Here is a 17,721-nt window from a genome sequence, read left to right on the forward strand (position 1 = left end):
CTTTTGAATCATTCTGTAGAACCGATTCGCAAAGCGTTTGAATGTTATAATTATGAAGAACGGCACATAAGTGACAAATAGGAACATTTATCTGTGAAAAAAAATAAATAAATAAATACCCCATGGCCTTAATTCCAGCGAAACATCAAATGGAACACATGTTTAACATTTCCAGCTAGGCTTCTAAATCTATAGATTTATAAATTTATAAATACAACAAATCATTTAACTTGATAAAAGATAACGATATAAGGAATTTCAATATACACTAGTCAACATTTGAAGTGGATCAAAACCTTTTATCAAGTTGTCCTAAAACCTAAAACCAAAATGCGTTCTTGTCTTAGGACAACTTTGATTAATTGTTTTGATCCACTTCAAATGTTGACTACTTGTTACTTCCACAACAAACAAACAAACAAACAAAAAACCTGCATGGACTTCTGGGAACTCTTTGGAATGATGACTCCAAAGAATCAGTGAATCGATTCATTGAAGCGACGGGTCAAGCGAACCGATTTGCTGAATGAATCGTACTTTCCAACGCTGGCTGCTGCAGATCTGAATTGCTCGCTCCAATATGGCTGACTCGACCTCAGACTGCTCAGCATTTATAAAAATATTAATTGACGATACAGGGGAATGAAAGTGGTGTTGATTGTGATTCATTTGGAAATGTTGCCACCAACAGGAAAGAAAAATACCTTATTGCATCACACACTTGACTACTGTACATCAGTATGACACCACGGTGTACTTGTCAACTTTACCCAAGAATGTGCTAACAAAATGTTTCTTTGACATCAAAACTAATAAGTTCCATGAATCACTTGTCTTGTTATTTTGCTTCTCAATTATACAAATTTATTCTTATGCCACGCATAGCAGCTCTGCATGCGCTGATATATAATGCACGCCTACACATACACTGCAGGGACTTAGGGACAGGATGGATGTGTGCTGGCTTTGTCTTCCAGACACATCCCCAAAATTCCTTCCAATGACGTCTGACAGTAGATGCTGACCCCAGGGTCAGAAAGTTACACATCAGCCAATCGCTGTCCTCTGCATGGGCAGCAGAAATCCAGCCAAGGGCCCCTTCTGCAAACACCTCCAGAGCGAGAGGGTCTGATGCAGAACAGCTCCATGTTTATTAAGTCATATTTATTTGAATATTAAAAACAAACACAGACTCCACATCAGTGCAGCTATTTTAAGGCGTGACATTCAATAATCTGTGTTCTCAAGGGATAAAAGAGGCTGATATAGGAGGAGATTCTGATACAAATTAGTCTAATGAAACTTGTAAAGCACATTTTTGTACTATTGGTTCATATATATACCTCAAAATCAGAAGAAGAAAATAAATATTTTTGTGAGAAATTATAATTTGTGAGAAAAAAAGCCTGTTTTTATTAAATATTTTTTCATTTTTTTCTTATTTATGAATAAATACAAATGTACCCCATTATTTGCATTATTGTAATGGATAAAATACATCAAAATCAAGGGCATTATTACTGATGTTGTACTGAATTTATTCTATATTTTAGCACAAAACAGTATGATAGATAGGACGATATAATAACATTACGACAAAAATTATATTTCTTGCATGCAGCAATAAGAATTTTAAGGAAAACATGATTAACAGCCAATAAAATATGTGACCCTGGACCACAAAACCAGTCATAAGAGTTAATTTTTTAAAATGGAAATTTATACATCATCTGAAAGAATAAATAAATAATCTGAAATAATAAATACGCTTTCCATTGATGTATGGTTTGTTAGGATAAGACAATATTTGGCCGAGATACAACTATTTGAATATCTGGAATCTGAGGGTGCAGAAAAAAAATATTGAGAAAATTGCCTTTAAAGTTGTCTAAATGAAGTTCTTAGCAATACATATTACTAATCAAAAAAATATTTTGATATATTTATGGTAGGAAAATTACAAAATATCTTCATGGAACATGATCTTTACCTTATACCCTATTTCAATACATTTAATATAGATTTTTGGCATAAAAGAAAAATTGATAATTTTGACCATAACAAAGTATTGTTAGCTATACAAATATGCCTGTGCTATTTATTACTGGTTTTGTGGTCCAGGGCCACATAGTTAAAATGCATGCACAATTTAAGCCAGGCCTATAATGTATCTTAAAAAAAAAAAAAAAAAAAAAAAAAAAATTCTTTCATTTTTACTTAATGCAATTATAAAAAGAAGAAGGAAAAAATGTAAACACAATCCAGGCATTTCTGTGAGATTCCCCCAAAACATTTCAGATATAAAATAAATACAGATCTACAATAACAAAAACCGAGACAGTAGCGTCTATCAAAGAGGGTTTCATACAATCTTATAAGCCACTCCAGAGACACCACAAGGACTGGCACACTGTTACACAATCTTCTCATTATGGCTGCAGTCCATCCTCAGGCAGTGCTGGTGTTTGGACCTCAATTCCCTTTGATCCAGGCCTTTTCAGGAAATTGTCTACATGGCAGCTCCACAAACCTCACCCGATTCTATATTCAGCTTTCTTGGAATAAGAACAGCTTTCAAAGACTGAAAGCTTACAAATTAATTCCAAAAGTTATAATAAACTTATTTATATTTTATAGCTACCAGCTTTGCTTATACTCAAGCAATACAAAAATATATTTCCACAGAGTCCATTGAGATCTTATCATTCTTAACATAGGAATTTTTGTAGAAAAAAAAAAGCAGTGTAGTAGTTGTTTCACTCACTTATGATAAGTTTTTGCAACCTTCAGGATACTCTAGTTGGTTGTCATAGTGCCATCGTTGGCTAACTCCAATAAAAACCAGTATAAACAGCTCTTCTCACCAAAGCCTAATGACACTTTTTAAAGCAAACTGCGTATACATTTCTTCCCCCAAGTTGAGAGCGCTAAGGGACAACTTGTATGTCACATATCCTGATGCACTTGTTTATGAAGCTGATAAAACTTACAATCAAGTTGTATCAGCTTGTTTAATCTACTCTCCAGATGGCGATTTTGCCATCATGTTTTGCAGAGCCGCTGAGTATGTATCGGTCCTCTACTGAGAAGAGAGCTTGAACAGTGTCTTCATGGGCCTCAAGCTCCTTCTCAACCATCAGGCTCTCAGAGTCCAACACAAAGATCTTCCCCACAACCGTACTGAGGCCTGACCCACCACTACAACCAATCCAGACCTAAAGAAAAAGAAAGAGGAGACCATGTCTTGTGTGTGTGTGTGTGTGTGTGTGTGTGTGTGTGTATATATATATATATATATATATATATATATATATATAATATGACCATGGAAATGTCATGCAAAATGTCACATCTTACCTGATCTTTCACTCTGATCATACAGGTGACCCCACTACAGTTGGGGAGTATGACCCATTTAAGTGGTTTGATGGGGTCACTGGAGTCCCATACACAAAGCTCTGCTGAGTCTGTGAAACTTGTCCAGATCTGTCTTTTCTATAAAAACGCATAACAAGAGCCTGAGATCGTTGATTATATCTGAACAAATTATAATTTTATGCAATTCACACCATTTAGTTGCATGGCTGACCTCTCTGACTGTCAGGGTGTCAAATGTGTTTGTGCAAATAGCAAGGAAAAACTACACACTAAAACAACATAGAGTTGCAACACATTACATTCACAGAGATAGCATAAATACTCACAAATAAAGATTTATAATTTAAAACATGCCTTTTGTATTTATGTATAAAGACCCACTTATATGGTATAAATGGAACTTTATGTGTGTGTGTGTGTGTGTATACTGTATGTATATATTTTAGAAAGGGGGATCATCATATTTAGGGGTCATATTTGGTAACAGCTGATACTGTGAGAAGACCGTAAAGATGATACAGACCTCCATAAGCAGTGCGACCCTGCTGAAGGATGTGGCTTTTACTTCATCTGGGAGAGAAATCTTACAAAGCAGAGCTCCACTGGGACTAAGCTTCATGACACAATCCCTAGCACCTCACAAACAACAAACACATGCTAATTTTAATTAAATAATATATATATATATATATATATTCTGATTAACCTCAATAATGTCAAGCTATCCATTGCCAAAAAAAAGAAGAAGACAAAACATCCTATGAAAAAATGGCCATCTGAACACTTTTGTAAAATGTATGTAAAAACTCCATACTATGAATTAGAGCTTCTAGTTAACAACCGTTTTGGACAGTTTTACCAGGCTGATGACAAACGTACCACACCACAAGGCATCACTGTAAACTTGAATGGACTGCAGTCTGTCACAGGACAGATGAAACTGCCTCTTCACCTTCAGAGAAGGGACGTCCCAGATGATCACAGTGCCATCTGCACTACAGGAATACACCTGCGCTTGCTTGTAAAACACATCAAAATGACATTTCTTTATATTGTGATTTCTCTTCTCAACCTCAGCTGCCAAATATACAGAAAATATCACAAACAATGCTGCCACCTGCTGGTGACACTGTTAATTGTATTTTTGGAGTTAATAATATCTATCTTTATTTTTGATCTATCTATAATAAACTAAATGTACGAATAAATAATAAAATATAGAATTAAAATGTGTGTATATATGTTATATATAGCTTATATATAACTTTAGATAAAGAATGATCACAATGCAGTTGGTCTGTTCCAAAGGAGTCAGGATATTGACCCAGCGAATGTTGTTACTGTCCAATCCTCACCTTGATCTGTTCTCAGGTTTCAGTTTCTCCAGGGCGAAGTCTGTGACCTCTCCACGGTGCTCAGTCAGCTGTTTATGGCATAGCATACTGAGAGTGTTGATTATGTAAATGACAGAGTCCTGAGAACCAATCCACACCTGCTCCTGGTCCAATCCCATCATGCAGTTCTGGGCACAAAAAAAAAAAAAGGACTGCTGTTTGAAATCTGTTTTGAGAATTACACTTTAATTTTCACTCTTTCACAGATCCTAAAACTACAGCCAGAAGTATAAGACACTGGAAAACAAAGCTGCAAAAAGATTCCAATCCACAAGGTGGCATCATACACTAATTACTGTGGCTAAAAGAAAAAGATGAAGGGGTCTATTACTTGAAAAACAAATTCTTACTGACTGCAGTGTGTCACTAAATACAAAAAACATCAGATTTGCTAAACTTTTCTATTGTCTTTAATACATTAAATCAAACTGCATAATCTTAAAATCAAATAGCAGCATCTTACCAGTCGAGATTCTCCTAAATGAATGCAGTTTTGCTTCAGGGACCAACTGACAGCATCAAACACGACCACTTTCCCACAGCTGAGAGCACACCAGAGCATAGGGTTACCATCCACATCTCTGTCTGGGAAAGTTAACTGGCCTGGAAGAAGTTAAAAAAAGTTATTTATCATTAAACCTTACACAAACACAGTTTATATATATATGTATAACTGTAAAAAAAAGCTCCAAATTGTCATTTGTGTGTTTTTCCAAAATATAAATCCAAACCAGTCCTTTTGTTTCTAAAATAATTACAATAATAATTTAAACTGATAAACAAATGTATTGCTATTCTGCTTGGGATCTAAGCATAGAGGCAATATAGCATTCCTTGACTACATAATTCAGTTTAATTTGCTACATACTCCAAGTCGAGGCTTAAATATGGGTTATCTGAAGACTTTCTAGTGGGGAGCATGCGGAGAAGCATTCAGGTCAAATCTCCTCACTGCTCCCCTTGTTCCTGCTCAGCAGTTCCACAAATGCTAATTGGACAATTCCGCACCATTGAAATTGTCATGTGACACTGCCTTAACAAACAGCCAAAGAATTATACACATTCACATGCCACTGGAAAACCTTCTTTTTGATAACACGCATATGCTCATTTCAAAATTGTATATAGCTTTGTTAAGTATTATTGGCCTTTCAGTCTGAAATAATGTGTGATGATGAATTTTTAAACTGACCTGGAGTGTAGAGCAAGACATCGACAGACTGAGGGTTCGTCATGTTCTGGGACGGATTGATCTTGTGTTTCAGAGCCTCTGCTGTGGGTCTGGGGATGATCATGGGGACTGTGGGAATGAAGACAAGAGACTTAAATACAACTGTCTTGTTTATTTCATACAGGTAGGGAGTGAGACACACCTTGTTGTCTTTGCTTTTCATAATAGGCCAATTTGGAGGCAGCACAAACAGCCTTCTGTGTGTGTAAGCAGGCCACCACTGCATCCATAAGCAGGACATTGGTCAGTGCCTGCTGCACATACTGGGGGTCCTGATAAACAGAAGAGTTCACTTATCACAGACTAAAGTACTTTGTGCATTTGTGGTTGAAACATGCAGTGATCTAAAAAAGGAATAACAATCATCTCCAATATTTTTTGTTAAATTAATTCTTTTATTCAACAAGGACACATTCAATTGATCAAAAGTGATTTTTACATTGTTACAAAAAAAATTATATTTCAAATAAAAGAAGTTTTCTGAACTTTATGTTCAACAAAGAATACTGAAAAAAAAAATCCACAAAATTAAGCAGCAAATCTGTTTTGAACATTGATAATAATTAGTATTTTCTTCAGTGAAAAATTGGCATATCAGAATAATTTCTGAATAAACACAATACACTAAAAAAGTAAACTCAAAATAAAATTAAAAAAATAAATTACAAAATAAAATAAAATAAAATATAAAAATTATTTCTGACAATATTACTGTTTTTACTGTATTTTGATCAAACAAATGCAGTGTATAAATTCTTTTGAAAACAGTATCCCATCATTTGAATGGTATGTATATTTTATTCTATTACTAAGCTGGCAAGAAATGGTTGATGGTTGATTTTATATTTCATGTTTTGATCTTTAGATATTTCACAGTATACAGCTGAACTTTACCTTATGGTTGTCTGCCATCATTCTCCCAGCCCACATCTCCTTGACCATCAGGACCCACAGTTCACACTCAGATTTTAAATTAGCCTCAAATATCTCTCTCCTTAGGCTGTTCTTGATCTTTAGAGATGGGATCCTCAAAAGCGGGAATGAAGCAGTGGAGATCTTTACTTCCTGGGTTCACAGGATTCATACGGTTACCACAAACACTAACTTCTCATTTTAAAAGTAATATTGCAGGTATAAAGACTCACAAACCTCAATGTCTCTAAACTTGGTAATCTCAATGTATCCACATCTGCCTGTGGTCAGCAGAAAGAGCCTTTTCTGAGTCATGGCAATTTTACCAACGCCATAACTGGTCTTCACAGAGCTGGACAGCTTGTACACACACTCACTGTTGTCTAGGCGTTCCAGGACCTCAGCAGGCAGGTCAATGTCCTGTGCTTTTGCCTCGGCCTGTTTCCAGATGTTATAAAACACTCTGAACATCTCTGGATGAATATGCTTCGGCCCACCTGAGAAGAACAAATATATTGTAACAAATTAATTAACATAATATCACAATAAATAGCAGAAAATTTGTTTTTACATTTTCATATTTTTAATTAATATTTATTTTATATTTGAATTGATTTGTATTACTTACTTTTGTAAAATTAAATAAATTAAAACATAAAATACTATAAGTATAGTTGATAGATTATAAATTTTTAAAATATTCAAATTGAATTTGATTAGAATTTGAAAATTAATATTAATTTTGAGGTTTGCTAAACATTAAATATAAATTTTTATAAATAATACAAAAGACAGCAAAGGCATTTTAAATTGCCTTTAAAGAGTCTCTTATGCACATCAAGGCTGTATTTAAAAAAAATAATAATAGAAAAAAAATAATAAAATAAAAATTAAAAAAATAAAAAAATAATAGAAAAATACAAAAAATACAAAAATAAAGAAAAAAAATGTTATATTGTGAAATATTACTAAATATTATAAATATTATCAGTGTTGAAACTATTTTTTTCTCAAAAGAACAGCATTTATTATATATATATATATATATATATATATATATATATATATATATAGGAACCTGATACTTTTTTCCTTTGATTCTTTGATGAATAAAAAGTTAAAAAGAACAACATTTATTGAAAATAGAAATCTTTTCTAACAATATAATTCTTTACTATCACTTTCAACACATCCTTGCTGAATAAACGTATTACTTTCATTGAAAAAAGAAAGAAAAAATTTACTGACCTGTATATTGTAACACAAAAAAATATATATTTATCAAAGAATCCTGAAAAAAAAGTATCACAGATGCCAAAAAATATTGAGCAGCCCAATATTTTCCAACATTGTTTATAAATAATCATATTAGAATGATTTCTGAAGGTTCATGTTAGTCTGAGAAGACTGGAGTAATGTTTCTGTATTTTTGATGAGCATAAGAAACTGATCCCAAAATTTAGAATGGTAGTGTATGCTAAATACTGACCAACTTATATGGTAATATTTCACATCTCTACAATGACACACTACAGCTCAAACTTACTGTCAGTGAGTGCTTCAAACAATCTCTGTGAAGTGGCCATGTCCCGCACAATACCAGACTGCTGAGTGCACTTCACAAACTCCTCCAGCTGCATAGGGCTCTTGGGCAGCTCAAACTTCTTCACATGATAGTCTGATTCCTCATGCTCGCTCTTTTCATTGTTTTTCACCTGACAGATGAGCCATTTGAGCTCAGGTCTCTTCTCTGCCTGGACTTTCTCTTCATTCTGCAGAGAGTCCACCAGTGTCTTCACCAGCTCTCCAGGAAAAATCTCAATATCTGTTTTGTAGAGATTCTGGAAGTCGGTGAGGGCATCCAATCGCTTAGAACTCAGCATGTTAATGAGGCCACGCAGGTACAAGTATCTTGCTAGCAGGGAGGAATCCTGAGGTGGTGTGGCTGATATGACTTTGTTCAGCTGGAGGATAAGATCTCCAAAGTAATGGAGTATGTTGGGGTAGTTTGGTGAAGAAGGGAATTCTGGAAGCTGGAAGATCTTGAATGGCCTGACTGGTATATTCATAGCTTTTGGGATAAGGATGATTAGTAACATAGAGTAAATATATCACGACAATCTAAACACAAAACAGCTGCATTACAGTACTGCATTTCTCTTACGCATATCAGGAACGATCTTAGTTGGAGACATCTGTTTGAGGACACTCAGGTGTTTGTTGGTGTCCAGGTCAGGGAGACTTGAGCCCAAGTGTTTACTCATACCGCTGTCTACAGAACCATTTCGCAAAACTATTTCCTTTATAGTGGGTCTGCGTGAGTAATCCATCGATCTACTCAATCTACAGAAATTGATAACAAAGTATTAAACTAAAGAACAAAATATATATAATCACTTCTGATTAACTGAATGCATCCTTGCTGAATAAAAGTATTAGTTTTAATAATGTGGAAACTTACTTTTGGTCTTCTGTCTGAGTACTAAGCTCCATTTGGGTAAATTTATCTGTTTTTCCATTCAGACGTTCTTTCAAGAATGAGTGGAAAATGTGTGTTTCCAAGACCTTTCATGAATAAAATGCCATCAGTCATACAGTTCTAATTCTAAAGGTTTCTATATTTTTAAATATAAAGTCACCTTTTTATAAAATGGCTGGTCGCCTGGCTCCCTGGTCTTCAGAAACTCATCAGTGTTAAAAACTCTGTGTTCCTTATTAAGGTAATCACCAACATCTTGAAAAAGAAGCTTTATTTTAATTATACATGTGTAGAAGATTCAAAGTCAGTTCTAGTTTTCTGCACAGGCTCTTATTACTGACCTAAACATGTTAACGATGAGCTCCAGGGTGATGTTTTGTATTTCCAAATTGAGCCTGTGTTGCCAGCGCTTTTTCTGCATCCGCAGCTCATTAAGATTGCTACAGATTCTCTGATGAACCACTTCCAGGTCATAGTGTAACTGAAGACCTTTCCTTCTACATGAAGATACAGAAAAACATAACAAATCTGACAAATACATGACCGTTTATTATATAATGGGACCTGGGGCATAAACCACAAAGCCGGTTTATAGATGGCTTTAGCAGGTAAGTTTGAGTTCAGATTGCACCACTATTTGTATTGTACCCTTAAATCCATTTCATATGAATGAAGTGGAGGATTAGTGAAAGATCAAAGTCTGTTGACAGACATTTGACGATCAGCATCATGGTACCAAAAAAGCCTTATTGAATTGTTTTGATTTGTCAGCTTGAAACTAATCCTGTAAACCTGGGTTTGTTTAACTACCATCATAGTACAGGCCCCTAGTCTCACCAGCCGGGACAGATAGTGTGAGTTTAATAATATCTTGTATATTTTGATTATTCCAATAGAAATACGATTCTTAGAGTTAGCAAGACTGCATTTAATGGTTAAATGTTTCTTACCGACACTTGAAACGCTGAGCAGCTGCCTGCGGGGTGTCAGGGACATCAATGTAATGACAGCCAGAGCAGGACACTGTTCCCTCGTCAATATCGATCAGAATCAGGTCATCAGTTAACTGATAAACAGACATTGATTTCAAAGATCAGAAATCACTGAAGTTAACAGGCTGTTGATTTAAGTAAAAATCATGAATTTCTCAACATATTAAAGTTAGCTAGGGACAGTTTTAATTGAGATACATAATACTTCTTATAATTTAATAAACTAATTTAAATTTAATTAATATTAATAGTTTAAAATGAATACTTTGTCAAAATTAAAGGGTATTGTACTTAAGCTAAAATAAATGATCAAATATGATCAATTATTATAAAATATATTAATGTTTCGTATTAAGTTACATTTTAATACATAATAAAAATGTCATCAATAGAAATCGTTAAAAGCATTTTGTCCACTCAGATTTTCCTCAGTCCCTCTATCGCCCCACTGCATGAGGACCCCAATTTGAAAAACCCTGAACTAAAGAACAGCCTAATGAGATGATAGGGACCATTATTTAGGCTTTACCTCGGCAACATCTTCATAATGGCTGATGTGGCATCCCATGAGGAAAGCAGTCGGTGCCATAACAAAGTCAAGCATATGTTGAGACAGTATAGGCACCAGTGGGTGATGCCAGTGCAGGGGCCAAATATACTGCATGAGACACTCTACGATCAGGGTCAGTTTGGCCCAGTCCGAGGAAAAGAACACCATACGCTGCTCTGTGAGTATACTGGCTATGATCTGCAGGGGAACAGAAACATAAAACATTTTTCCTAAGTGATGTGGACCAAAATTTTCAGTAACATTTTTATTTAATCAAAAAGTTCATCCATTTAAAATCTAACTTTTACATTTAATCTAAAATTGACCGGTTTGGATTTCCAGACCGTCTGTGTTCACTCAAACTGCTAACAAAGATAACCCCTCAGTTTTTGTTGTTTCCATATTAAGTCTTTTATATTTGACCTGCAGCAGCTCTCTGGACTTGAAGCAGAGGAGTGGAAGATGTAAGTCCATGTCGATAACAGGATGACACTTATCTTCTCTGGATGGAAGGACAATCGTCAGAGGTCGTAAGGTGAACATCTGACATGAAAAATAATGTAAATATACTTCACATGTATTATGTATTTTGTCCTTACGTTATAACATATCATAGACTTTTGCATGTTGTTATAATTTTATTTCACTTCTCTAATTTTGCTAAACTTTAGATGCCTAAAAGAACTCACCACATACAGCTGACCAGGAGGAGGAAGTGGGATTAGAGCCAGTTTAGCAGAGAACTCCCTCACTCGCTCTTCCATATCAGTCATTTGACAGATTTTGAGCTGAAATAAGAGGCTGCGAATGGGAAAGTGAAAAGTCAGGAAATAGAAGAAAAGGTGCTGTGTGTTATTTTAGATATCAAACTGCTTTCTCCTATATCAGTTTAATATACAACTACGACAGGCATTTGTAGGTTGAATTCTCTAATAAGTGTGAATACTGTGGCTCTGCAGTGATATCAAAACAAGCTCTTTTGTTTGTAGTTTCCTGCTTTAATTCAACTAATGCAGATAAATGTGTTTCTTATAGGATGGACAAACTGAATATTTTATGAAGACAGTAGAATCTAGTAATGCTGATAAACCTCTTGTTATATATACTCCTCGGTCTCCCAAATATTTTATTATTTTTCAATAAATCTGAATAAATATCTTGAATCTTACCTAGACAGACAGTCTTTGAGTGCATTGTAATATGGGTGTTTTGAAATAACACATATTGCATAAGCAATGTAGAGTCGCGGAGACTTGTACAAGAACTGATGTCGATTCTGCATCACTTCCTGTAAACAGTGTTATATTTATAAAACAAAACGTTTGAATATGTCAGTGCCATAATCAAAACTGCATCATCAGAACACCAACATATAGTCTGGAAAGTACAATTTCATTAATCAATGATATTAGTTTTATTTTGGGACCTTAAAACAAATGATATTCATATGTGTGTGTGTGTGTGTGTGTGTGTGTGTGAGAGAGAGAGAGAGAGAGAGAGAGAGAGAGAGACATGGTTTATATTCTATTTAAACAGACAAAGCTATATTCTATAATGTGACGGTATTCATGATCCATGCATGTCCAATGTCCAACTTTGTCCTAATATGTCCATTGTCCTAATATGACCATTGTCTTATTCTGAATAACCAGATAGGGCCTATTAAAGTGTTACTATTTTAAATGCATATTCAATCCACAACATGCAAAACAGTAAGAAAAAAGCTGCAAATCAATTGCCTAAAATTCAATAGAAAAAACTATATTTGCATATTTCACTGTAGTTAGAAGAAACACACTTTGCCTTCAACGTTTTTTGCTAATTCAAGCACAATAACTGAAATAATTTTAGTATTAAAATGAATAGGAATAACTGAAAGATCGACAAGTACAGTAGCTAGCATTGTCTATGAACAGATAAATAATCTTACATCTTAACAATTTAAAGTTTTCCTTCAGCATCTTATATTCTACACATGCAAATGCCGATAAAGATAAGAATGCATACACCCTTTCTGCTTATTAGTTATACTATGTACACACACACACAGTATATATAAGTATGTATGTATATACAACCTGTCATGTATTTATATACAACACCAATTCCAGAGAAGTTGGGACATTTTGTAAAATGCAATAAAATTAAGAATCTGTGATTTGTTCATTCTCTTTAACTTTTATTTAATTGACAAAAGTACAAAGAAAAGATTTCCAAAATGTTTACTGACCAACCTAAATGAATTTTGTAAATACTAACAAATTTTGATTTTGATGGCTGCAACACACTCCAAAAAAGTTGGGACAGAGGAATGTTTAACACTGTGTTACATCAACGGTCCTTTTAATTACAATGTTTAATTGTTGAGGAATTGAGGATACTAATTGTTAAAGTTCTGCAAGCAAAATTTTTGTCCAAACTCACTTGATACAAGATTTCAGATGCTCAGCAGTCTGTGATCATCGTTGTCTGATTCTCCTTTTCATTATGAGCCATACATTTTCAATAAGAGACGGATCTGCTGGCCAGTCTAGCACATTCACTCTGTCTACGAAACCACACTTATGTAGCACATGCAGAATGAGACCTGGCATTGTCTTGATCTAATAACCATGGACTTCCCTTGAAAGACATCATCTTGATGGCAGTATACGTCTCTGTACACTCCTAATATATACCTCCATGTCAATGGTACCTTCGCACATATTCCAGTCACCCATGCTGTTTGCTTTGCTGCACCTCCATACCTTGACAGACATTTGCTTTTGCCTCTGTCACTGATGAAAGTCTGGATGGTCCTTTTGCACACATTTTCACTGTCTTTTTGACTATCTGAGATGAGCTCTGGCCCAGAGAACCCGGCAGCATCACTGCATAGAATTAATGTATAGCTTTCTCCTCGAGTAACAGATATTCAAGTTGCATTTCTTGATGCAGCAGCAGACTGTGGTAAATGACAGCGGTTTTCTAAAGTATATTGTTAAATATAGCCATGTGGCTATATTTAACACCGCAGCATGACGGTTTCTTATGCAATGCCATCTGAGGGCTCAAAGGTAAAGCACATTCAACTGAGGTTTCCTGTCTTGCCCTACATGTACTGTGAATTATCTGGATTTCCCTGAATCTTTTCACAATATTATGTATGGTACTTGGTGAAAAAACAAAATTCTTTGCAATTTTGCACTGTGAAATGTGATTTTTTATTTATTTAACACTTCTCTCATGAAATTTGACACAAAGTGATGAGCCATGATCCAGCTTTGCTTGCAAAGACTGAGATGGTCCTTTTATACCCAAACATGATACCTTGACCCATTACCAGTTCACCTGCTTAATGTGAACTGTTTCAAAACAGTTTAACGTGGCTATTCTATAACCTTTTCACCTTATTTTGCCTCTGTCCCAACTTTTTTGGAATGTGTTGCAGCCGTCGAAAACTACATTTGTTCATATTTACAAAATACATTTACACTGGTCAGTGAAAACTTTGGAAAACTTTTCTTTGTACTTTTGCCAGTTAAATAAAAGTTAAAGAGAATTAACAAATCACAGATTCTTGATTTGATTGAATTTTACAAAATGTCCCAACTACTCTGGAATTGGGGTTGTACAACAAACTTTAAGAAAAACTAGACTTCCAGTTATCGTAGTTATTTGGGACACACTCGTAAACAGCAGGTAAAATTCAGCACAGGTGATCTGTCAATACACAACCATAATGAGAGGCTAGGTAATAAAAAAAAGAATCTGACCTCTATTGCTCTATAGTACTGGAGAACTACTCCATGAGACTGGTTTCCAAACATGTCAGTAAAGACTAGAAAGTGAAATTGTTCATCCTTTTGCTCCTTAGTTATCTGAAGCCCACCTGATTTAAAAGAAAGAAATTAATGTTAGTCTAATCGAATCATTCTAAACTAATGTTGCAGCTACTGTGAACTATTTCACCCTTATAGTATGAATTGCTCTTTAGTCAGTTAACACCTTTATTTTTATACTCTTTATACTGCTGTGAGCTGACCTTTGCCATTTTCTACAGAGATTTTAAACTGTTTCTCAAGTATTTCACTGTGTAATGTATGAAGACCTGCATGAAACAGGGTTGCAGCAGATGCACTGACATGATTCAACAACCAGTCAAGCTTTTGCATTTAAAATTGTTTCACCTGGAAAGCAGAGTTGTGGCAGAGCCACCAGATCCAGGTCTTTGGGAACACTAACATTCTCTGTGGTTTCTTCTGTGGGGTTTCCAACCTTAAAACCAGGCTTATCATTTTTCTTTTTAACGAAGAAGCACTGTTGCTGGGTCTGGTTGAAGTTTGTCTCAGCTGCTTCACTGAGACTCTTTTTAGACACAAATGGAGGTGCATGGACCTGTAGGACCTCAGGATCCAGCAGCGGTAGAGGACTTCCATTCACCTGCAGCAAAGACTGGACACAGTGCATTTTTAAAAATTATTTCCATTTTTAAAGCAATATTCACCTTTTAGGTGCAAAACAACAATAATAATAATAAAAAAAAATGAAATAATTGTATGTACATTTACACCTTTCACAAACTGCTCCTGAATTTTAAAACTTTAAAAGAAAATAAAAAAAGTATATTATTCTAATTAAGATATATTAAAAAATAATTAATATTTTCTATAAAATAACTAGATTTTATTTTTTGCATTATGGGTTAACTTGAAAATGAAAACAAAATGCAGCCATATCAGGAATTCCATCACATAGTTTATAGCTCTAGGCCTGTCCCATCATGTTTAATGGACATGATGTTTTTAAATAAAGAGATCCGCTGTCGATGCCTTATTGCATAACAGTTTAACAAAGACACGCAGAAGGAAATTATTTTACCTGGGACAGCTCCTTCAGTTTATCATTTGCAGGTCCAACAACGATACAAGCTTCCAGTAATCCTGAAGGCAGACCGTCTGCCATTGGGAATCAACAGGATTGTGAACCTACAGCTCTTATAAGATCTGAGAACAGAGAGATCAATGAAGAAAATGCACATATTCATATTAATGTAGAAATCTCTTATTTCTAGTTCCTGGGTTGCAAACTGAAATCCGAAAGAAGTAAAACATTTTTGCTTAACATTGTAGATTATGTGTGATAAACTTTAAAGATGCAATATTAAGTTATATGTACATTTACACCTCAAGTCATTGATAACACAACAGCAACACAATGGCATGGTTGTGGGAACAAAGAAGAAACAAAAAAAGATACCACAGATAAAAGAGGTGTGTCACTATAATCTCATTTTCCTGCTCTGGGAAGTTCCAAGTGTGTATGTGACGCAGGAGTAAAATTTCTAAAAAAAAAATAAAATTAAAAAAAATCTTTCTGAACAGCTTATAGGCTAAAATATTTCAATAAGTGGGAAGCACTATTTTAAACACATATTCAATCCAAAACTGAAACATACAACACTTTGTAAAAATATAATTATGTGCAAGCCAAACTAAATATTCAAAAAACTGTAACAAAAGAGCTGAGTGAATAGAATTTTTTTATTGTAGTCAGCAGAAACATAGACTACAATCTGCATTCAACTTCAGATAATTGGTCACTGCTATTATTTTGTCTACATTTATTAACATTTTTGCTAATTCGAGCACGGTAACTGTTATAGGCCTATTTTAAGTATTTACCCTAATAGGAATAACTGCAAAATAAATAAATAAATAATCGGCGAGTTGCTGGCGTTCTCCATGAAAAGATAAATATATTTAAAGTTGTTATATAAGGGGATAACATTGTAAAGTTTTTCTTAAAGTTTATATTCTAACCATTTACATGCCCATCTTCGCAGGAAATATAAGAATGCACGCACCTTTGTCGATCACCGGCATTGTGAAAGTGAAATTACGCACGGGACAGGTAGAGAGACAAAAGAACGGGATACACTACACGCTCCAGTGTGATCTGCGCCTGCGCTCTCCAGTCAACAGCCACTACACGCTCTCCGTGCCAGTGCTACCTTTAACATGACCGACAAGCAGTGTTTTACAGGACAAGTGCTCTCAGGCGTCGCCTGTGTGCTGTGTGTCTAACAAACTGAGATTAGATGAGACTGCCAGAGGTTGGAATGATCTGCTTGGTTTCATTGGAGATGGTAAAGCAGCAGCAGGCAGACATCTTTGTCTCTATTTCAATAACCATTCTTAAACTAGAAGCAGTCATACCCATCAGCCCATCAAAACTTTTTTTGTTCTGCAAAAGTAAACATAAATCTTCCTAAACCTTCATATTTACCTCAAATATGTTGGTGAAATTTGATGTGAGAAGACAACATAGCCTACTGTAAATCCTAAAAAAAAAAATCACTAAACACAAAAACACATCCCATTAGCTTGACCATTTTTTCAATGTTAAGTCAACAGTTGCTGATTTTGGAGTTAATGAAGCCTAATGTGTGTATTCAGAGTTTTTATTTTAAAATAAGATAAATAAAATGATGAGATAAAATGCCAACTCAGTGTTCTTTATTGTGTTTAATGTATTACTGTTTTAAATAAACAGTTGAGTATGCTTTCCGATTTATTTATTTATTTAGGCTATTTGATAAGGTAAAAAGAGAAGAGATTGCTATGACAATTTTATTATTTAATTGCACCAACAATTATTTGCTAAACTAAACTAATTAATAATAATAATAATAAATTAACAAAGGTAGGCCTAATTCATCAGACATTACAATTATTCTAAAATCATTATTATTATTTTAAAAAAATATTTTTTTATTTAGTTTTTACACAATTGTACAGACGCGT

The 17,721-nt window shown here is 34.6% G+C and overlaps 1 protein-coding gene across 1 annotated transcript; it reads right to left on the bottom strand.

Moving 5' to 3' along the window:
* Positions 1–3,901: 3,901 nt before the first annotated feature.
* On the bottom strand, positions 3,902–16,318 carry dennd3b (DENN/MADD domain containing 3b). The gene is made up of 21 exons (XM_042741203.1): positions 15,797–16,318; positions 15,106–15,370; positions 14,692–14,807; positions 12,106–12,224; positions 11,626–11,737; positions 11,360–11,479; positions 10,916–11,134; positions 10,345–10,460; positions 9,736–9,891; positions 9,555–9,651; positions 9,377–9,480; positions 9,080–9,258; positions 8,462–8,986; positions 7,153–7,412; positions 6,898–7,068; positions 6,146–6,275; positions 5,965–6,072; positions 5,236–5,375; positions 4,734–4,900; positions 4,258–4,396; positions 3,902–4,014 (listed from the first exon to the last, which is right to left on the bottom strand). The coding sequence occupies exons 1-20, from the start codon at positions 15,878–15,880 to the stop codon at positions 4,357–4,359; spliced, it is 3,228 nt and encodes a 1,075-aa protein (XP_042597137.1). The 5' UTR covers positions 15,881–16,318; the 3' UTR covers positions 3,902–4,014; positions 4,258–4,356.
* Between the last annotated feature and the right edge of the window lie 1,403 nt (positions 16,319–17,721).

This window comes from Cyprinus carpio, chromosome B16 (genome assembly GCF_018340385.1).
Source record: "Cyprinus carpio isolate SPL01 chromosome B16, ASM1834038v1, whole genome shotgun sequence".
NCBI lineage: Eukaryota > Metazoa > Chordata > Actinopteri > Cypriniformes > Cyprinidae > Cyprinus > Cyprinus carpio.